This window comes from Lissotriton vulgaris, chromosome 4_1 (genome assembly GCF_964263255.1).
Source record: "Lissotriton vulgaris chromosome 4_1, aLisVul1.2, whole genome shotgun sequence".
Taxonomy (NCBI): domain Eukaryota; kingdom Metazoa; phylum Chordata; class Amphibia; order Caudata; family Salamandridae; genus Lissotriton; species Lissotriton vulgaris.
The window spans coordinates 991,797,108-991,821,093 of NC_141691.1; the positions used below are offsets into that span (position 1 = coordinate 991,797,108).

At 46.4% G+C, this 23,986-nt stretch overlaps 1 protein-coding gene across 2 annotated transcripts in view; it reads right to left on the bottom strand.

Moving 5' to 3' along the window:
* Positions 1-20,377, bottom strand: part of CIDEA (cell death inducing DFFA like effector a) — a 231,761-nt gene extending 211,384 nt beyond the window's left edge. Inside the window, exon 1 of one of the 2 annotated variants that reach the window (XM_086965252.1) lies at positions 20,250-20,377. In XM_086965252.1, the coding sequence (XP_086821378.1) occupies positions 20,250-20,302 (53 nt within the window). In that variant the 5' untranslated portion in view covers positions 20,303-20,377. Of the gene's footprint in view, positions 1-20,172 lie in introns of both variants that reach the window. The other variant, XM_086965253.1, reaches the window with a different exon arrangement.
* Between the last annotated feature and the right edge of the window lie 3,609 nt (positions 20,378-23,986).

Genomic DNA, 23,986 nt, shown 5'->3' on the forward strand with positions numbered 1-23,986 from the left:
GGCGCAGGAGAGTAAATCCGGCCCTGTTGTTATAATGGGCCCTCAGCTTCCCTCGCACCGCCGTCAGGGGGCGTAGAGTCACCCTGGTGGAGTTCGCCTTGTGGGCCTGTTCTAAGGCGGCAAGTTCCGATTCAAGAGCCTCCCTCTCCTCGCGCCTCAATTTGTTCAGGTTTGCGTTGAGAGCGAGGCACGTGCCCCTTAAAGAGGCCTTGCACGCGTCCCACGTGTTCTATACCGATGTGTCAGAAGGAGGATTGAGGAGAAAGAAATCACCAATAGCCTTGCGTAAGGCCTTACAGGACATCTCATCCCTCACCAGAGCTGCTGGAAAGTACCATTTACGCCAACCGTCCCCCCCGGCGGCCCAATGTAGTCCCAGAACCACCAGGCTATGATCCGATAACGAGAGTGGAAAGATATCCGACAGTTGTATATCCCCCCGAAGAGCATGGCCAACCAAGACATAGTCAATGCGGGAGTACGAGCGATGAACGTTAGAAAAGAAGGTGTAGTCCCTAGCTTGTGTATGGACAAAGCGCCAACTGTCTACTAGCCCCATATCACTTAACTGACGCTTAGTTTCCTCTGAGAAGACGCCAGTGTCCGCTCTGCGCGCCCCAGAACTATCCAAATCTCTGTCCCACACCATGTTAAAGTCAGCCAGCAAGATCAAGTGCCCCTCCACAAAGTCCCCCATCTTATCCAGCAAACCCTGCAGAAATCCATTCTGACCCATATTCGGAGCATACACTACAGCAAAAGTACATAGGCGGCCGTGCAACATCCCCTTCACCAGTAGCCAGCGGCCCTCCTTGTCAACACTCACTCCCAGGGGCTGAAAATGTAGGGAAGCCCGGAAGAGAAGGGCCACTCCCCTATGCTTCGTGGTCGCGGACGCCCTGTAGATAAGAGGGAACTGCCTATGACGGAGCCTCAGCTCGTCCCTCCTAGCCAGGTGGGTTTCCTGAAGAGCGACCACATCTAAGTGATGGTCCAAAATGTATTTCCAGAGTTTCTGCCGCTTCTGTGGGGAGTTGAGACCTTTTACATTCCAAGTTCCTATGCTAATAGGCATAATGGGAAACTAAAACTCCACGCCATGCATACGCCCAGACAGCCACGCATCCCGTTCAGAAGCCCGACACACACCGGAACCCAAGCCCATCGAAGAAATTCAATCAAGGGGCCCAAGAGAAAGATCCCAGCCACAACCACACCAAGGGGGCCGCATGCCTACTCCCCAGGCCTCTCAGGACGGCTACTTTTCCAGGAAGTGCAAGAGCCACATCACAGAGCAAAATACGAAACGCAGGAGTGAATACCGTTGGAAGTCACCACCACCATACAGCCAGCACATACGGTCGCCACCACAACCCCCCCATCCCTACCCCCAAACTGAACTGCTCTGCCAGTACTACTACACTCAGAGCACCAACTGACCCACCCCCCAGCAACAACCCAAAAACCAAAGAAACAGAGCACAAGGCCCGTAACCTGAAATGTACGTTCGGCAGTTCCAATGGGCCACAGGTCACACGGTCCACATCAGACTGGTATCAGGGTGGGGGCACCAGATCAGGGGCCCCCAGGGCCAAGGCCCGGGGTGTCTTCTCCAAAAGTACCATAATACCCCAGGGCCGTAGGAACAGAGGCGCCCCGGCGCCCAACCATCAAAGAAGATAGGGGTCATGCCGCTCCAGAGGACTGCTGAGAATCCGCAAGGGTGGCCGAGGCCATCGACGCCACCGTCGATCCCCTCTCCTGCAGGCTGATAGAGTGGTCCGGTCGCAGCCGCTCCGGGGACGCCCCAACCCGGTGCCAAGATGAAGAGCGACGTCGGCGCCGCGAAGGCGAGGACTGCGCCGCTTGCGATGGTGGGTCCTCCTCCAACCCTAATAGCTCCCTCGCGGCCCTCAGGAAGCGGATCTGCACCAACCTGTTCTGCCATCGGAATATGATCCGAAAGGGGTGACCCCAGGAGTAGGAGATGCCCTGCTCCCTCAGATAGGCAGTCACCGGCAGGAATTCTCTCCGTTTCTGCAGCGTGGACGCTGCCAAATCCTGGAACAGCTGCGGTCGATGGTCTCGAAAGGTCAAGGCGGAGAGGGCCCTGGCTTTCCGGAGGATGCGTTCTTTAGTCTGAAAATCATGAACACAGGCAAGGATGTCTGGAGGGGGGCCTCCTCGCCTGGGGAGGCCAACTCTGTGCACTCTGTCCAATTTAATCTCCTGAACGTCCTCCTCGTCTAGCACCTGGAGGAAGAGGGCCTGTACATATCCCTTCAAGTCACCAGCCTCTCCGTCCCAGGGGACCGCTCTGATACGGATGTTATTTCTCCTGGAGCGGTTTTCCAGGTCCTCGGCGTATGCTTGCAGGTTCAAGTTCTGGTCCGTAAGGCGGAGAACATCCTGTTGCAACTGGTGGACGTCATTCGCCATACTCAAATCATGATCTTCTAATACGGCCACCCGCTCCCCGATCCCATCCACGTCTCTCCGGACCTCACGTAGGTCCGACGCTAGTTGAGCACGAAGCTCAGAGATGTCCTCCTTGATCGAGGCAAAGAGTTCCGACATGAAGGCCTTGGTGGCTGGCGCCTCCTCGTCTGATTGCCTAGCCGAGCCGCTCGCTCCGGGGGAGTTTGGTGGTTGTGATGCTTTAGAGGCTCCCTCCTTCACTGTCCTCCCCTTGCGCGGCAAGTTCGACATCGTGGCGGAGCCTCGGAGGTAAAGCCGTCCAAGATGTAGGCCGTGCAAGAGCACCTGCGTCACACGTAGTAGCCGCCCGAGAAAATGGCGGCGCGAGGCCTCCCGTCTAGGACTCCGAGGTATGGCAGCAGAGCCGGGGTCCCCGTCCCACGGAGCCGGGCTCGTGGTCAACCACTCGATACAACGCACAACTGAGTCCTCCGCCTCTGGATCGTGCGGGCCGGAGAAATGAACCGCGTGGCAGAGCAGGGTTCCGAGGCAGCCAATGTCCAATCCCGGGCGCTCCGCACCAGCCAACAACCCCAAGCCGCAGGCAATGCCGGGTACGGGGCCCCCCCAAGCAGTCCGTGTTCACAAAGACGGGGAAGACCCTCCGGTCAGCCGAGGTCGTCGAGGGCGCTGGTGCGTCGGGCAGGGACAGCCACGTCCAGGTCGCTCGATTCCGCTAGAGCTCCACAGTCCAGGTTCCACGTGGTCAGCCGGTTGTCGAGCCTTCTAGCCGTTCAAAGCAAGGGGTGCACCATCAAACCAACGTCTCGCTGTAGGGGCGGGAGTCTGATGGCCGGGGAAGGTAGAAGACGTCCGTCGCTCCGCTAAGCCACGCCCAGCCGATGCCGAGCCACTGCGCCCCACGGCGGCCTCGTTCTCACGCAAGGCCGGTGCTCAGCAGGCCCAACGTTGAAGGGCCCCCGACGGCGTCGCACGACCACTCCAGGATACGCCGAGAGCACCGGACCACCCCGCTCCGTGCCGCTGGCTTCTGCGGTCGTTTCAGAGCGGATTGCGGCCCCGTAGGCGATGCTGTACAATGCTTAGCAGGTCGGGCGCCGGAGCGACTCAAAAGCACATCTTACTCCGACGCCATCTTGGCCACGCCCCCGACTCTATGTTTTTTAACAAAGGGCGGAAGAGACTGCCCTCTATGCAAGGCAATAGCTCATTAGTGAAGTAGATGTGGCAGCACTAGTGCCCAGGGGTCTGAGGGGCACGTTGCATCACACGTATGACTGTCTCACTTTTAAACAAGCATTTACAATGCAACGGTTTTGCCTTTGGAAAAGTTAGAGCTATTGGCATTGTAAATGACAATTTTTTTATTTATGTTTTCTTTTTGATTCCCGATAAACAAATGGCATTGTCATTTACAATGCCAATAGCTTAATCTCTCGCAAATGCCACACACACCCACACCGAGCCCCCCCACACAGAGCCCCTCCACACAGAGCCCCCCCCACACACACACCCACAGCTCACTCTGTTGATATTAAGAAGAGTGGACATGTACAAGGTGATCACAATCTACCAAGATTTCTCATTGCGCTTTTAAACATCTCACTGATCCGAAAGAAAAACTCCGTTAAGCGAAGAGGCTGAGAGGCACAAATTACTATAGTATGTGTATGTTTACACTCTGAGAATTCAAAGTGAACTTTTATATAATTTGGTTGGGGACTGAGGTAAAAACAATCCCAAACAATGGGCCTCCAAAATGCCGATGGGAAACCAGACTGGAACCCGCCTGACCTAAAAACGGAAGGTTGGCACCAGAACCTCTGACAACCACCGAAAGGGTCATGGCCGCATAATACAGAAATACAAAAAGTATTATTTCTAATTCAATCTCCCCTAATGAATCTTTACATTTGAAAAAGTAACATAAAAAATGAATTAAAGGTCTACCCCGGAGAAAGTACTTAGCTTTATGCGGGGTGCGTTTTGTTTGTTTGGTAACATTTCCTCCAAGTGTTACCGAGAAAAACAAAGTGTTCGTGTCACGTGTACAAATGCGTCAATTACACATAAATAAATGCACAGTAAAAAGTCACTAAAATGCAGATTTATATTTCTCTTAACACACTGCATTCTCTTTAAGCAAAAAATTCTGCAACCAAATATGATTTAAGAGTGACGCAGTGTTATTCTGACAGTTTTTAAAAGCTGCTTCCCTTTGCATGATGCAGAAGCCTTCTGCAGCACAGAAGACTTGTAAAGCAAAGTACAAACCCAGTGAACGTATTCCACGTGTTTGCCTAAAAGCTCATCTATTCATCTATCTGTACGCACGCGTAGCTATACAAAACACCTAAACTGCACTAACTGTGTAATGTTTAGAGTATGCGGGGCCAGCCTAGGACACGTTTCATGCGGTGATGGCAGAACAATTGGAATGCTGGTGGTGCTCATTAATCGGAGCGCGATCAATATTCTTTAAAGACAGAATCCATTTGTTTACATTTGGGGTGGCACGAAGCCAGCAACAGTGAAACTCAATTCTTTTGCTTTTACAAACGGCAGTATGCAAATCGCCTAAAAAGGCCAGCGCAGAGAGGAGCCACGGCCAAACATCCGTTTTCTAATGAGGTCTATGACCTATTGGCTTTTTTCTTTGTCATACAGTTTTGCTGCCAAATGAGCTGCACACGTTAGAAATCGACCTGTGAATACACGTCTCACTGACCCGACCATACTGGTTAAAAGGAAAGCGAAAAAATAGAGTTCCCTCCGTGGCAAGTTATCTATTCAAAAACTTCGGGGTAGGTTTGCAAGGAAAACAGTAAGGTATTGTGTAAAAGAGCAGAGCAATGTCTGAAGCTTGTACGTTGCGTCAGATTTCTGTTTAGTGCTTGCATGTCGCATAATCAAGTTAATTACAAAACACTATCCTCTAGGTTCGAGCGCACAGGTTCCTTTCTCTTGTTACAGCTCACACATGCTTGTTTGGTGTAATTCCCATGAGCAGGCCTTCAATCCCACTGTTGTTCCCAACTCCATTATAAGTCAGTAAATATGACTGGGAACTCGAATTGTGAAGTTCAGGTTCAAAACAAGCATTTATAAGTGGTGCGGGAACGGGCACACGGAGAGCGGGGGGCGGGAACGGGGCGGGAACGGGCACACGGAGAGCGGGAGGGGGGGGTCGGGAACGGGATAAAAAGAAAAGCAACTTTGGTCGGAGTTTCGCCGGTGGATCCTCTCAGACGCTCCTCGCTTCGTCAGCTGGCGGAGAGTGTTTTCTTTCCTTCACTCCCGGCGCCCAATCAACAAGCAGCGGCAATCCAATGCACCTGATTTCTGGGATAATCAGCGACCAAAGCCCTGAGTGAGAGGAGCCCGCGAGCCTGGCCTGTGATTGGCCCGCGCGCCTGGAGGCGGCCCCGGCCCGAACAGGCTCAGCCGCTTTGTGATGCTAAAGGCTGAAGGAGGCGCTGGGGGTGGAACTGTGACCGGGGCCAGCGAGGCTTTCTCCGACTCCAACAAACCCGCTCAGCACAGCTTTATATTTAATTCAAGTTCGCTGCGCTCAGGTTCGAGGCACAGGGCGGTCCTACCCTCACCTTTCCTCGGTACCGGTTTCCTCCCTCCTCCGACCCTTGACACTCACCTCCGCAGTGTGAGATGTGTCTGCAGCAGAAGCTCTGCTTCTTTCTCCGGTGCAGGAGCCCCGGGCACTTCAGCAGCAGCACCGAGGTCAGCACATACCCGCCAAGAGTGGAAAGCAAGTACAAGGCTCTCCACTCCTCCTCAGAATGACGTGGCGGAGGCTCGGCCGGCTGGGCCAATCCCAGCGCGGCCATGGCTGGAGGCACACAGCTGCTTCCTTCGGGCCGGCTTCTCCGGTCTCCCTCACAACACGGGAGACCGGCAAGGCAGGCATTGGCTTCCCCAAGGAAGGGGGAAGAAGAAACCACGTCCTCCCGGTCCCGCCCACAACCAGGCGGCGGGCCGGACATCCTCTTCCGGTGTTTCCAATGCCGGACCAGATTCGGGGGCGTTCCCGAGAACAGGCTTTCAGCTGACGTCGCCAAAAGCCAAAAATTCTCGGGAACGCCCCCGAATCTGGTCCTGCATTGACAGACAAACGTGTCTTCCAATGGCTAGCCTCCATTTATGGAGCTAGCCAATGAAAGACGGGGGCGGATTCCCAGCCCCCATACCATACTCATTAGGATTTTTCCTAGCACATGCGTACTTCGTACGCATGCATTTGCTAGTCAAAACCTAAAAAGGGGCATGAGAGCTTATGTTGGGATGACCGAGGCAAAGCAGACAGCCTGCTACTCAGGACTACAGTTATTATTGGTGCAGCAGGTGTAGTTGCATGACAGTCCGGGAGTGCAAGGGGCTCAGAACACCCCAATTATGGGGAGCAGTATTTTTGGACCAGTAACTGTTTTTGGTTTGATGCATTTACTGTTTTATAAGTCTCATATGTAATGGTGAGTATGAGCTATAGAAACAAGCATTTGCAATGCAATAGGTCTCGCATTAGGAAAGTTTGAGCTATTGGTCTTGTAAATGACAATTTTTTTTATTTATGTGTTGGTTTTGAAAATAGCTAAATTAATAGCTTTGTCATTTACAATGCCAATAGTTATAACATTCGCAAATGTGACACCTATAGCATTTGTAATGCAACATGTTTGTAGTGAAGCGTGAAGGAGAGCACGAGCCTTCAATTTTAAAAGTAAACATGGCGCAAGGATTAAAGCGCGAGGGACATTTCATACTGGCAACAGATTGAAATAGTGGCAGCTTTTACCAGAAAGGATAAATAGATGTACAGCGAGCTGTAAGGTGAAAACAAAGCTCGTAGCTGGCATTTAATTGCGCACTTTCATGCCGGTTGTCAGAGCTTTAGTACAACGCTAAAACAAAAAGGTAAGAAAAGTTTGCATGAATAAATAAACATTTGCCCAGAATCACAGGTTGTTGACTCCCTCGTCGAGACTCGAACCCGCTCCCCCAAGATCAAGGTCGGCCGCTCGAGCCGTTAGGCCACATCTTTTTCCTTTACTTCTGTATGTCGTCAACTAGCACGCGCACAGGCGTGCAAGGAAGGTCAAAAAGCTGCCTGAAGTGGAGGTAAAGGGAAAAGCGCCCCTGGCAGCGAGTGAAATCGCGCTCCGGGCTTGTATTCAGCGCCTGGCTGTCAATAATTCACTCAGACAGCTTGGAGACGGGCGCTCAACCAATCTGGCTGTTTAACATGCAGCATTTTAAGGTGAACAAAACAGAAGCCGCAGCGGAACTCATCTCTCAATCCTTCCCGCTTCCCGTCGTATTTGTATTGCTTTCTGAAATAACATCGGGAGCGTATTTAGCCAATAATGTACTTTAATTAAGTAAAAGTTACTGTATTAATATAATTAAAGTGTACGCTAAGCAGATGGCTGCACTGTCGCAGTTACTCACTCAATGGAGCTCGGAAGTACATCGGATTTTAAAACAATGGAGACAAATTGTGCTTTCTTGAAAAGGGCAGGACACACAAGGGCCATTTTTATTAACCCCTGCGTCGCTGCCAGCCTCGCCATGTTGGGTGGCAAGGGCCCCTGACCGCATGTGCCTGGGCACTGAGAGCTGAAGGCGGCCAATTCCACCCTGGCACAGTTTCCGTGCCGCAGTAATGATTTTGTTTTTAGCAAAAACAATCACCAGACGATTTGAAGATTTTCGCTACAAAAAAAAAAAGATGCAGCCAAGAAAAGGTCTTTTATAAGAGGTCTTCTTAGCACCGCTCTCCCAACTGGAGCCGCTTGTATTATTTTATTTACAATTAATTGAAATGCACGGTTATACGAGATTTATTTTTAAAGTGAGTGGGATAAAAAGCCCTAAATGCATCCAAAAATTGAAAAATCCAGTTCGCGTCAGATGTTGATTCTTATTATAAATGTGCAAAGCAGGCGCATTGGCACGGGTTCTGCCCTTTTTAAAAAGAGAACGAGGGATTTGTCAAGGACGCTTCGAATAAAAACAGAACAGAGCTGGCGAAACTGTGTAACATGAGCCACGCGGGCACGCACCTCCAAGGACAAATTCGGAGTAATTGCTTTGTGAAATCAAATAGTGCAGATGAGCACATGCGCAGTCGCAGAGCCGGTGTTCTCATATCCTCCACAGCCATACTCCAGTTACACACTGTCATTCTCAGATTCACTCTTGCAAGTAGTTGCATAGTCTACACAGACAAGACATTCCGATAAAAAAATCAGCATAGAAGACAAAAAGAAGAAAAAAATCTCAAGATCTATGTGTAATACTTGATAAAAATAACCTCTGGAAAAAAGATTAAAATCAAACTGATAGTACATATCAATAATTAAGGAATAACAAAGGTAACACAAAAAAAAAGTAAATTAAGATGCCTTTTATCCTACACACTGTTGTAAAATACTGAAGAAATTGGAATGAAAATTATTTTAATGAATGAAATTATAAAATCACAACCGAAAGTCAGAGATGAATGACAATGACTCAGAAAAACATTCCCAGATGTACATGTGTAAAAATTAGGGGCTAACTTAGAGTTAGGGGGTGTCTTTCCTTGATGATGTGTTTCAGGGTGTTGTCAGATCCCCACCTTACTGTAATCTAGGCTGATATCGCTTGCAATGTATGGAAGAGTACTTCTTACTCTGACTCACTTGTTCGAGCCAAGACAAACAAGCAATGTCCTGAGCAAATGGTGGGGGCCTAAAGCAGTGGGGTGGGAGAGGTGAGGGGGGAGTCACGGGGAGATTAAGGGACAGAAGGCAAGCGGCCGGGAAGTGCAGGGGGGGGGTAGCAGAGCCTTTGAAGAGCCAGAGTGAAGTGAATAATTAGGAGAGGAGAATTGGCAGGCTGATAGGCAGAAGGCTCAGGCAAGCTCGTGCACGAGGCGTGCACTTCCCAAAATCCTTTGGAGAGCCCTTGCTTGGCCTGAAGTATGGGTTGGCTGCATTAGGGCTCTTTTCCTATTCCTACGGAATAGGAAAGGCGAGCCCTAAAAAGTACTCCTGAAAGGATGTCATAAGCCCCAACCCATGAGCTCAGCCCTGCCGCTCCTGCTTCCTTGCCAATCGTTGTCATAAAGTTTTGGAGGGACCAAGCTTCAAAACATTTTGCTTAGAGGCGCTTGGAGCAAAAACTTTGGAAGACCTCTGGGCTAGAGGAACGTTCAGGGAAATCAGAACTCTGGAAGGGTTTTTCCCCCCAAAGAGGAAAAGGAGGCAGACACAGATTGGCATGAGGAAGAGTACAGGGAATCTTTTCGGGACAAGGCGAGTACGAGGAATAGTATACGTTCTATCAAGAGAAACATAGGAGGGAGATTGAGATTCTTTATTCAAGAACCTGAGAAGATAACGAGCGACCCACAGGCCATTGAAGAGAGCCAAGGCAGTTATATTTAAAGGACAATCTAAAGGATAATGTAGCAGAGGAAATAAAAGAGATGCTACAGAAAGGAGTGACACGGGAAGTTGGGGAAGAACTGGTTGGTCAGTTCCCCATTTTTTTAGTGGAGAAAAAGGACAGAAATTGGAGACCCATAATCATTTTACGAGAACTAAATTACTTTGTAACACACAGGCATATCAAACTGGAAGGTAAATATCTGTTGAGGGACATTTTGTTAGATTTGGATTGGATGGTGAAGAAGGATCTGAAGGATGCATATTTTCTGTTCCAATTGCTCAGGAGAGTCAAGGGTTGTCTTCTATTCAGATAGAAAGAGCAGTTGTACGAATTCAGGTCTTATTTGTTCTATCATCTGCTCCTTGTTGTTTCTCAAAGGTCTTGAGGCTAGTAGTTGGATTTCTGAGAGAAAAAGGTATGAGATTGATTATTTGCTTGGACGATATATTGATAATGAATCAAGATGCAGAGGTACAAAAGTCTCAGTTTTGTATAATGAAATCTTTATTGAAATAGTTAGGTTTTGTAATAAATCTAGAGAAGTCACATTTGACTCCATCTCAGAGAGTGAATTTTGTGTGCTTTGTAGTGGACACAGTAAAAGTTCCGCTTCTGTTACCAGAGAGGAAAATATGTTCGATAAAAAGGGGGGTGAGAAGTTTATTAAAGAAGGAAGAAGTAGGACTGAGAGGATTGGCAATAATGATTGGGCTTCAGTCCTCATCAATTCAGGCGATTTTTCCAGGGCCTTTAAATTATATGGCATTGCAGCATCTCAATAGGTCTGGATTGTCAGGAGGCCCGTGGTATGGAGACAAACAGATGTTGAGGCAGGGAGTGCAAAGAGTTCAAATGGTGGTTGGAGAATTTATAGGTATGGAACGCTTGAGCAATATTCCGATTTGTACCCGATTAGGTATTTGAAACTTTAACAAAATCTCGATTCTCTATTCACCAATCCTTCGCAACTCCTGAAACAATACAAGTGACGATCTATCAGGACAATTTACGTACACAATATTATCATTGGAGTACAGCAACAGTGTATGCACTACATTACCAGTTTTTATGCGCCAGGCCAGTAACAGCTCTCTTATCTTAACCATCAAGGTAAACAGTAACATTGACAAAGGGCACCCCGGACTGATGCTCTTTGCTATGACCCACTTATCAAAAATAATACCACCAGACTTCATGCTAGCTATAAGGTTTGTACATAACAATTTAATTCAACTAGGTCTACGTCTATTACCACAGCAGAAAATCTGAAAGTATTGCAAAGGGGACAGGGCACGTCCAAATGCATAGAATCTGAGGCAACACAGAACGTTCTTGCATATACAGAGGACACACTACCAGCAGACCACAAATAATAATCACATGGTAAAAGAAGAATATCTCTAGGCCTGCTACACTGAATCTTATTATCCTCACATTGAAGTAGATTTCAAGAAGGACTGTGACCAAGAAGTAGAATATTGATAGGCCATTAAAGTTGATAAGCCTGCGTTTTATATATCTCAAGTTGATGGAGTCACTGATTCCAGCAGTGTCTTTTAAGTTACCTGTAAAGTCAAGTACAGATCCATTCTAGTAGGAGACACAAAGCTTGTTCAATGGATTAGCTGCTTCACGACGAGGTAAAACAATAATTGACAGTGGATGCTTAATAACATCTGATACTCTGTTCACGTTTGCAGAAATGTCACCTGACATACTAGCAACTCCATTGTAAGATGAGAAGTTTATTTGTAAACATGCCTCCAAATGAGTCTTGATGGACATGGTGAAAGTTATGAAAAAATTACTCAAGGGCATACAGTGCTATCAAGAAAGGTATTCTGTTCCCATCAAATATGACCGAAATATATACCCAGGTGGGACGTGTGGAAATGGGATAGAGTACACAGTTGAAGACCGTATGACGATATTTTGATCCTATTCGCTGCTGCACAAGAAGGAAAATTATGCGCAAGAGGTTTTGAAGATAGAGAACAGGGTACTGTCTGGCACCCCTCAACATGCTGAAGGAGGCACCAAATATCAAAGGGATGAAGAAAGAAGGGAAGGTCTAACATCTAGAAAAAATGTAGAAAGGTAGGATAGAGGTGGGTTTTGAGTTCCTGAGGCCACCAGTGAGGGAGAAAATCTGAGATGTAACTGCAGTTTGTTCTAGAGTCTTGGACCACATGCCAAACAGGCTAGTTAAAGCGTGTGTTCTCAGCAGGTTTTTAGGTTTCGACCTGGCCGGAGCACTGCGAAGCAGTGCTCCGCCCAGGCGAAAGCTTTTGTTTACAGTATGGGGGACTTGAATCCGCCCCTTCTTCCATTGGCTAGCTCCATAAATGGAGGCTAGCCATTGGAAGAGAGTGGCTGTCATTCACGCTTTCCCCGTGAAAACGCGATTCAGGGGCGTTTCCATGTCTTTTTTTAAGTCCCGCCCTCTCCTCTTCCCATTGGCTGGAATTTTACCTTCCAGCCAATGGGAAGGGGAGAGGGCGAAAAACACGCCCCCGAATCTGCCAGCCGGGACACCCCCGTGACGTCATTCCCCGGGCCGCGCTGTGATTGGCTGCCGGCCCGGTACCTGACTTGTTTTCTCCCTCAAGGGTCCCTTTTTGGAAATTCATTCAAGGATTTTAAAGTCACACTTTATTGAAGGAGAGATGTGTCATGCATTAAGCAATGTTTATTTATATACCCTTCCCCTCCCCTCCCTCCCTTCTCTTTCCGCTGCGTCCCCCCCCGCTTGGAACAATGGTATGTTCCTGGAATGCTGGAGGTGCGTGGATTCGGGGAAGAGGATGAGACGTTCATGCAGGAGTCTGCTTTGGCAGCTGACGAGCATAATAAAGGCTGATTGCTTTATATTACTTCTCCGGGTTTTGTCCCATGCGACAGGCACCGCTCAGGTGTCAGAATTTGTCCTAATTTGCAGTGATGCCTTTTAACTCTCCTTAAGATCCCAGCCTCGTCTCCGGTTTCCAGAAGGCGATCCCTCTTAAAACAAGTGCTGGAGATAAAAGCGATTTATTATTGAAGAGAATAAGTCAGTGAGTGCACCCCCTGGCAGGCACCGGCAGAGTCCTCAGCAGCCCGTCCCGGGATCCTGACACCTCGGCGTGGAGATTTAAAGGGAAACAGATGATAAGGAAACATAACAAGGTCTGGGTAACCTCTGGGGCAGCGCCGCGAGAGTCTTGCGTGCGCCAAGGCTTGATAACAGGCGGGCCCCTCCCGGAGCCGGGGCACGCCGTCGTGCAGATGGCATGCGGCGCACAGGAGTTTAATGTACTGTCTGTAATCTCTCTCGGCGCTTTAATCCGCTAGTATTTTTCCTGCTGTCAGGTTGTTAAAGTGACGCAGCAGATAACGAGGAATTTGTCGCCTCATAACCGCCCGCAATTGTCAGGACAGTCTGATGCGGTGTCATCCCGCGGCTAATTAAGTGCCAGTTGGTGACCGTCTATACTGGTACCCGCCGCAGCCGGCAACAGCTTTCAAGCATTTGAACCCGCAACCCCCGGTGTAATGGAACCCCAAGGGGCCCCCGTTCAAACTTCCAAGTACTGACTCTGCTGCTGCACCGTGGGGGTCACCGAAAGGGCAGGTCCGGGCTCTGCTGCATGCCCCCTTTGTAATATGAAAGCTCCCCTGAGTGCGAACGCCCGGTTTCTCTGCCCAGGCTCTTCCGTAATAGGAAAGCTAGTACTGGCCATGGAGTAAGACGTCCACCCGAGACTGCTTGGTCTTTGGGGCTGAGCGCGTGCCCCCGGGACTGTCCGAGCTTTTCACCAGCGCTTACTACTCACTCTTGAGTATGGAGGCCCCTGTGATGACACCAGACCTCCTCATATTTATGACAGAATCACAGAATGTTCAGTGTCCGTGCTGAGACACGAACCTGGTTTGCCGGCTCCGAGGTCGACCGCCCTAGCCATTAGGCCACACCACTTACTGTGTCCTATGCTGAATATAAAAAAAACTACAGTTTAAAAGTATCTTCCCTCTGTTTCAAGCCATCAAATGATTCCCCACTCTGAAAAAGATTTTTCGTTTTGGGTGGCACATACATATGGGCAATGCAATAGGTCTCGCATTTACGTGAGTTTGAGCTATTGGCATTGTATATGACAAGGCCATATATGTTTTGGTTTTTAAAACATAAAGGCCATTGTCATTTACAATGCTAACTGCTTAAACTCTCGCAAATTCGAAACCTATTGCATTCCAAATGTTTGTTGGGATTACTAATCGAACAATGGATTTACTTCTTATTGTGCGAGTACCACAAGACACATTCAGTTAAGAGGCCTGGTAGTTTATAAATTTTCAAGTGGGATATGCTTAAACATTTTTTGGTTAGAGAATAATAGAACCACTGCGTGGAAAAAGAGGCGATCAGTGACGCTAGAAATCAGAGTGCTACCTCTTTCAATTTGAGACAGAACAAGAACATAGGCTGTGCCTCTGATGTACAAAGAAGGGAGGCAGGGTTTGTTATTTTTCAGTAATGAAAGTTGCAATCAAGCATAAGTTGCCTTTTTCATGATGTGAACTTTGAAATATAGAGGGGACTTAATGAAGAAACCAGTGATTTGGTGAAGGATAAAAGAAAGGGAAGAAGCCATCTAAATATTAATATTATAAAGGCACTCTTGCATAATAGAATTGGTGGTACCTTAACTTGAAGTTCAGATAAACTATATACATCGAGGTATGAATAAGAGCCACGCTAAAGGCCAATGGTAATGCGCTGATGTATTAATGGTACGAGACAGGGCACATGACATAGGTCACAAACTGCTCCATAGTATTCTGCACACAGGTGAAGGGCGTGTGGGGTGGGTTTTAGTGTCACTGCAATTGGAGAAAGGCATGATCGAAAAACAAATTTGTATGACCAGAACGATCTGAGCTCGGCTGAATGCCCAACGCATCGGTTTTAGGAGGCTGGGGAAACTGGGTGCGTGCCACAAACGAATAAGATGGCAGAGCCAAAAGGTCACACCACATAACCAGCACCTCCAGGCAAATACCGTGCACAGCCGGTCCCACCTAGGGTGACCAACCTTCCGTAAATTTCATGGACAGTCTGTAAATTGGACCTCACGTCCATTGTACGTGAGGATCCCTTTTACGGACACCTTTTGTCCATAATATTGGGCCTTTCAGGGAATAGAGCTACTCCTCTGCAAAAGGCCTCAGCTCATTGGTGGGGCCGCCTCGCACTCCTCAGAGCACAAGAGCAGCCCCACCCCGCCCATTGTCATTCTGTGTGTTGGCGAATGCCACATACAGAATGACAATGGGTCAGTCTGGGCTGGCATAGCATGTGGTGGTCTCCTCCAGCCTCGGTCCAGGGCAGGGCATTCTGTCACATGGAAGTGCAAAAAAGCCCATTCTGCTGTTAGGTGAGAATCCAGTTAACCAAAGGAAGGCGATGAAAGAAGTTCAAAGGAAAGGATTATAGTTATAGTATAGCAGCCATGGTTGCTGCTTTTCTATTTTATACAACTAACAACCATTGACAAAGCCAATAGTTCTAGCTTGTTTTAAGTGTAACGTCACTTGTTCTAGGAGTAACGCCACTTGTTGTATTATATATTGGGATGCAATGATAGAAGCAACAAAAATACAAGTCGGGCGGCACATTATATTAAGCACAGATTTTTAGCTCATGTGTTTTAAGTCACGCATTTTATTACATCAAACACCCTTTTGGAGAGACCCCCCTAGTTTTTTTTATCCCACTTAATTCTCTGTAAACAACACCATGTCACAGTCGCCCCACGTCCAGGCACTGTGAAACATGCATGACTCATGGCTTCTACTTTTTAGGTCTCGACCTGCCAATGCGCAGCATTGCTGTCGAGACATATAGAGGGCTACCAGCAAATCCTACCAAGAGGGTTTGGATTGCAGATTCTCCCCAATGCATGTGTGGCATTCAAGCGCGAAGCTTCGCCAGCGCGCGCTTGGCCTCACTTCTCACTCACACCCCATATGCTCGCTCCCTCCCACTCGCTCGCTCCCCCGCCTCCCCCATCCGACTTGAAAGCAAGCCGCTCGCACACCACCATTTGTGCCTTGCATCAGACATCAAAGGCTCTGCTCCCCCGCCCACAGCAATGCCGAAAGCTTGTCTGTGCCTCTACTGTCATGCAATAGTAACCTCTGTGGATAGATGCATTCTCGGGTTAACAATTCACCACCAAACTCCCAACGAAATAACCAGTTTTTTTTTAAAGCAACATTCTTGCTTAAAAGAAAACAAAAAAAGGCAGCACATTTCACTTTAATCTCAAACAGCACAAATAATCAATTTCCTGTGAGTTTCTTTCTCACTATTAGGCGGCTCTTTAACGTTAATCCGAATTGTAGTATAGCTTGCCTTTTCTGTTTGGTTTTTTCAGCATTTGACCCCTAATTATAAAATTTCATATTTTACTTTATTCTCCCATGCTCTGATACTGTTTGCCCTGCATTCTGACAGTGACAATGACTCTCCAGGGAAGACAATTTGTAAGCAAAACCTTTGGTGTTGGTTTTATAAAATCATGTAATTAGTTTAAAAAACAGTTATCAAAGCAATGATATCTCACCTTCGGCACTTTAAGCTCTGGGTTATAATTAGGGCCAGAGGAATTATGTGGAAGAGAGAACCAAATCATGTGTCAGGTTTGACTAAATTATGAGGCAAGAAGAGGCAAACTATGCGGCATATTAAGCACACTTTGAAGCAGTACTACTTAACAGTTTGTAAACACTGCGTGGCAATGATTTCACCTCATTAACATCAGCCTAACACCGTAAGAGATCTGCCCCAAGCCACTGGCCAATCACACTCTCTCGCTCTCACACACACTCTCTCTCACACACACACACTCTCTCACACACACACACTCTCTCACACACACACACACACACACACACACACTCTCTCACACACACACTCTCTCACACTCTCTCACTCTCTCACACACACACACTGTCTCACACACACACTCTCTCACACACACACTCTCTCACACACACACTCTCTCACACACACACTCTCTCACACACACACACTCTCTCACACACACACACTCTCACACACTCTCTCACACACACACACACTCTCTCACACACACACTCTCTCACACACACACTCTCTCACACACACACTCTCTCACACACACACTCTCTCACACACACACTCTCTCACACACACACACTCTCACACACACACTCTCACACACACACTCTCTCACACACACACTCTCTCACACACACTCTCTCACACACACACTCTCTCACACACACACTCTCTCACACACACACACACTCTCTCACACACACACTCTCTCACACACTCTCTCTCACACACACACACACACACTCTCTCACACACAGTACAGGCTTCTTCCACCAACACTCCACCACTCTATCCGCCACCACTCTATCCGCCACCACTCTATCCGCCACCACTCCCTTCTGTAACCGCACACACACATACAACCACACACACACATACAACAACACACATACAACCACACACACACACAACCACACACATCTATCGCCCTCACTCTATCGCCCTCACTCCATCTATCGCCCTCACTCTATAGAACTATCGCCCTCACTCTATAGAACTATCGCCCTCACTCTATAGAACTATCGCCCTCACTCTATCTATCTATCGCCCTCACTCTAGCTATCTATCGCCCTCACTCTAGCTATCTATCGCCCTCACTCTAGCTATCTATCGCCCTCACTCTAGCTATCTATCGCCCTCACTCTAGCTATCTATCGCCCTCACTCTAGCTATCTATCGCCCTCACTCTAGCTATCTATCGCCCTCACTCTAGCTATCTATCGCCCTCACTCTATCGCACAACAACAGCATCACTCAGGGCCACCACAGCATCATTCAGGGGCACCACAACATCACTATGCATCACCACAGCATCACTGAATGTCACACACAGCATCACTTGTCGCCATAACAACATCACTCAGCGCCACCACAGTATCAATCTGTGCAAACTTTAAACAACAACTGGTTCAAATATGTTCTCTCAATGTTTCAAGCTTTATTACAAATGTCACAAAAAATATATATTTCCCTTCTGTTCTTATATTTTAGTCACAATAAAATACACTGAACATAATCTAAACAAAAGTTAATTACAAAAGTTTAAGCTATTGCCATTATAAATTACAATAATTTTTATTGAAGTATTAATTATTTTAAAAAAACATTGTTATTTGTAAAATCAATACTTCTAAGTCACGTAAATACAAAACTTGTTGCATTGAAAATGCTATAGGTGTCACATTGTCAAAAAATAAAAGTATTTGCATTGTAAATGACAAAGCTATTAATTTCAAAAAACATTTTTAAAAAACACATAAATAACAAATTTGTCATGTAAAAGACAAATAACTCAAACTTTCCTAATGCGAGACCTATTGCATTGCAAATGCTTGTTCAGATTGCCTATGTGCAGGGGCATAGTGAACCCTGCCGCACCCCTTTCTTTAAGAACTACAGCGAGGGCGGAGTTCTAGATGGATCTCATAATTAATGTGAAAAGGTGAGTGAGTAAGTGAGTGAAGGGATAGGTGGATGGGTGGCTGGATAGATGAGTGAAATGATGGATGGATGAGTGAAATGGTGGGTGATGGGCGAGTGAATGGGTGGATGGATGAGTGAAATGATGGATGAATTGATAAGTGAAAGGGTGTATTGATGAATTGATAAGTGAAAGGGTGAATGGATGGACGGAAGAGTGAAAGGGTGGATGTAAGGCGGGATGAGTGAGTGAAAGGGAGGGTAGATGGACAAAAGGATAGATAGATGAGTAAAGGAGTGTAAGGGTGGATGGATGAAAGGATGGATGGATGAGTGAAAGAATGGATGAATGATCGGTTCGATGGATTCATGAGTGGATGAGTAGATAGGTGGGTGGACGGAAGGATGGATGGCTAAGTGAAAGGGGAATTGAAAGAGAAAGGAGGATGCATAAATAGATAACTGAATGGGTAAATGGGTGGAAGGATGAGTGACTGGATGGATGAATGAGTAAGTGAAAGGATGGCTGGATAGGTAAATGGCTCGATGGATTACTGAATGGATGGATGGGTGGAAGAGTGGATGGATGAGTGCCCGGATGGATAGGGTGAAAGGGTTGAAGGATGGATAATGGATGAGTAAAAGTGTGGATTGAGGGATGGATGTGTGAAATGATGGACGGAAGGATACATGATGGATAGGTTTGTAAATGGTTGAATATGGACATGGATGGGCACACAGATGGAAGGACAGAATTAATGGTGAAAGACTGCATGATGGATGAAAGTATGATTACACATTGTAAGTCCCATTATCTTAAGCAATATTTCCTATACATGGACCTTCACATTTATTGAGAGATTGTCTCTTATAAAATATGTGTGTGTTGTAACGCACTCCCCCACTCTGCCCCACATACTTGGGATAAGTAGCACTATAGAAGAAATTAAATACACATGATAGAGGGTCTATGTAAAGATGAGGGCGCCATTGGAGGGTGGTAGCAAGGCCAGACTGGCCAGACCGAGCATCAGCAGCTGGAAAGGTGGGGCAGTTTTGTTAACTCAAAAAGACCTGCACATTTGCTTAAAGCTGCGCGCATACTGACAAACCATGAAGTGCACAATTGTCTCAACCTAATATAAACTTATTTTTACTTGTACTTTAGTGGTTGTCTATTTACTTACTTATATACTATTGCGCAACCTCCTCTGATGTGTCTGTAAAACTTAACTTTTGTCCTGAATTTTGACCCTTTGTCCTGAATTTTTACACTCGCTGTCCTGAATTTGCACCCATGCCAGTTCATCACCCTAGTCACACCTGCCCATGACGTCACACAATCGTGGTGCTGATGCATTTGCCCATTAAAACATAATTAGACCAGGATACAGTCACACATACAAAAACCTTGTCCTACAAGATTTTACACCGCAGAACCCTCCACTATTATATCATCTAGTAGACGAAATATTTATAAAACTACCTCAATTGCACCAGGACTACCTAGAGAGACTAGTTACCCCAGACCTCCCTGCAATATAATAAATAAGCCCCAAAAAATAGAGGCGTTACAAATGGGTTCCGAGATCAATTCGGCAGATAACGTAAAACATATATATCTTTGTAATATTCTCCCTTCTAAGAAGATCATTGTGGTTGTTGCCACACTCTGAGGCATACATAAACAAACGGCGGTAGAGAGTAAACAGTGGCAAACCCACAATGTTACGGTCAACCCTTGTTTCCTCCAATATTGCATAAGCCAGTCGCTCCGCCGCTATCTCAATATGCGGCTCACCTGAGCAAGGTTCGGGGGGATAGGGCGCTCGCACACTCCCGGGCATACTCCATGCTCTCGTACAGTAAGCACTGACTAATTCCGGGGTGTCAAGACACAGGACCTCTTCTATGTCTACAGCTGCGGCCATGACATCACCGCCTCCTGGAAACGCCCCTCCAAACTTCACATCAGATGCCTTTCACCTACTTACGCTGGAGAATAGGCCACGCCTCCTTGCGCACGGACTAGTTCCTGAAATTAGGGGCTCAACGCAAATTACTAGACCCGAACAAGACTCCCTGCGAGGGCCAGGCGAGAGCTGGTGCTGGCGCTCTCCTCCCCATATCCGCCTTCCTAAATTTCATCACTACCACGCTCCAATAGTGCACCTAATCTCTCAATAGCCTTTCTCTGACGTACGTGTTTCCATTGTTTATAGTGCTACTCGTAGTTCCCTCACATTCTGATGCTATCATGCTACAGGGTACACCTTCTTTGCTGCAGGCACAATAACACTCCGCACTACTTTATGATGAGCCAAAACTGTCGCTAGACACATTTCCTAACTCACCTGGAGTAACATTATTCACCAGGGTTATCTTGACATATTAATTGCTACCAGATTCACAAGGAAGTTTTTGTGCTTTTAAGCCAAAAACATCACCACCCATCAAAGCAGAGGCATAGGTAGAGCTTGTGGCGCCCGGGGCTATCCCTCAGATTGCTGACCCTTGTTTTCGAAGAGCAGCGGGTTACTCTGCAATATCATGACCTGATTGATCACCATGCCCCTCCTTGCATCATCTGACACCTCTTTTTACTACACCGATCCCCTAAAACAAACCTTTCTAAACTCTCCCCTCTGACTCCTTCCCTTCAAAACTCCTTTTTACTCATCCAAAAGCCTCTTCCTACTGCTAAGACCTTAAAAAAAATCCTTCACTCTTTTATCCCTCCACTATTCTTTTCAATAAAAATTAACAGACTAACATGTTCACTTCTCAAATTCCATATTCCATATTCAACTATACTAATATACTGCCCAAATAACTGAATAACATATCTACTACTCAAATTACTTCATATTTATACTATACTCATTTTCAACACTAATCTTTTATGGGTTCCGGAGTGGCGTGCTACTCACCAAAAAAGCGCTTCAACACCCATCAGGGGTAACAAGTGCTATATGAATGCAAATCTTTATTCCCCTAGTATCCCTCTGCTATCCTTCTCACCCCAAGTAACAGACTAATATCCACCACTGAAATTACCTCATATTTCACCATATTAATTCACCACTAATCCTTTATAGGCTTCCTGAATAGCATGCGTCAACAAGCGAGCGATAAATAAATACAAACCTTTGTCCTCCTCTATCCTTCTGCTATCATTCCAAATCCAAATAACTGACTAACCTGTCCACCACTTAAAATGTACTTGCATGTTTCACAATACTAATTCAACACTAATCCTCTATGGGTCCCGGAGTAGCGTGCTACCCGCCGAAAAAGCGCTTCAACGCCTCGTCAGGGGTAGTAAGCGCTATATAAATGCAATTACAATACAATACAATTAAGGCCCCAGGTAACTGTTCGGTCTCCTGCTCCTTAAAGCACTAGAATAGAGTCAGCTGTCTGGCAAGTGGTTTGGAACATGCCTGCTGATGTGCATTTCTGCAAATTAAAAGCATTTTTTTTCACGGGCATATTAAAGCATTGTGTCAGCTGAATTTATAATTCTGCTATATAAGTTGCAGAGAGATGGAGAAAGGGAGACACTGGCATAGTAAAGAGAGTGGGCAGAAAGAAAGTTATGGAAAGGAGAGAAAGGCAAGAGGAAGGAGGAGGAAGAGAAGAAGGAGAAAGGAAAGAGAAGGAAGTGGTGAAAGGAAACAGGCTGAGGCATGAAAAAGAAAGTAGAGAGAAAGCAGATGTGTGACCCTAAAAAGATCAGATGTAAAAATGATTAGAGACAAGAGGGGAAGAAGACGAAAAAGATAAGAGAGAGAGAGAATGGAGAGAGACTTGATGGAAACCAGTGTTTCATTCAAGTTTCTATGATACCAGCTCTGTCCCAACTACCAGTGATAAATGAGCTGAGGATGGAACCGCCTTCCCCCCACAGTGAAATTATCTTTTAAGAATTTTATCATATCATAAATCGCTTTGTTCGGGCTGCTGCCTCTCTCTTAAAGGGGCATCATCTGAAGAAAAAGCAACAGGCCTCATCTGCACCACTAACAGGCACCACCGGTAAGCATTCCAGAATGTTGTTTATTTGATGAATGCGGCGTCTGCCTGGATATTGATACCTATTGTGACTTCATTCACTAGATGGCCCTTTAATGAACGGTCTTGGGTAGCACACACAGTATGATTCAGACAGTCTTGTTGCACAAATGGGTGCAATGTCTGATATTTATATGTTTCCCTCAGCTTCGTTCCTTGGTTTTGCTCACCAGAAAGTGTCACTCATTGCCATAGAAATGTCACTCATAATTACACTGAAAAAAATTATGAAAATGTCACTCATTAGAATCTGAAACCTTGGCAGCTATGCATGATGAGCCACTCAGTCACCCACCCCTCTGAAAAAGTGTAGGTAGCTGAGCTCCTGCTGCTCTCCTCTTACCTTACTAACTCCAGGGTCTCTACTCTATGGCAGGCAAGGGGTGGTTGGTTCCAACTTGAAGTATGAACTTCTTTCACTTAATCACTTAAAGTTCTGCTGCTCTGACTGCAGGCGCTCACATTCACAGAAGCGACCCATGGTAGAAGACAGCGTTCCCAAACCGAGAAATACGGGAATTAAATCTCTCAAAAAACAAGTAATGGACATACTGGTCCCTTGAAATCTGAGTACATGAGGATTCTGTTAAATCTTCAATCGCCTTCATTCAATACTCAAAAGGAGAACTCTATACAACAGAACACAGATTTTTGTGTGTGGTCCTGGAGAGAATCCTTTGAATTTCAAAGGAATTAGAAACGCGTCGACCCTGTTGACCCTGTTATCCTTGAGTGTATAGACTAATCGACCACTAAATTGTATTGCAAAAGAAAAACTTTTCTCGATGGTCTGTTTTCTATGAACATCATAAGTATCTCTTCATTGAGTTGATCAGGTTGTACCTGCCATCAAAAATAGAACCTGTGCAGGGCCTAAAAGAAAAAATATTTTTCCCTTCAATTACTGTTCCCCCCTCACTATCATTTGTGGTTGTCTGTCGTCAATATATGTTCACCACTGTGCGTCTGACATTTTGATTTGTCTTGTGTTCCAGTAGTTTGCACTACGTATCCTCTCACTTTTTTGAAACACCTTTGAGATTTATATCCCCCCCTTTATGTCAATCACATAAGTTTAGTGACTCTAAAAGCCTTCCTAAAAATTCCATTTCGTACATGCTTTATCACAACTATTTTATATGATGAAAGAAAACAAAAATAAACAGATTTAATCAAAGAAACTGGTGACTGAAAAAGTGGTTTTTGGAATTGAGTGATTCTGACCTCAATCCCTTTGTTATGTGTTAAATAGGTTGCACAGTACTGGCATTCAGTTTGTTCACTCTTTCTCTTAAAGGGGCATCATCTGAAGAAAAAGCAACAGGCCTCACCTGCACCACTAACGGGCACCACCGGTAAGCATTCCAGAATGTTGTTTATTTGATGAATGTGGCGCCTGCCTGGATATTGATACCTAAAGTGACTTCATTCACTAGATGGCCCTTTAATGAACGGTCTTGGGTA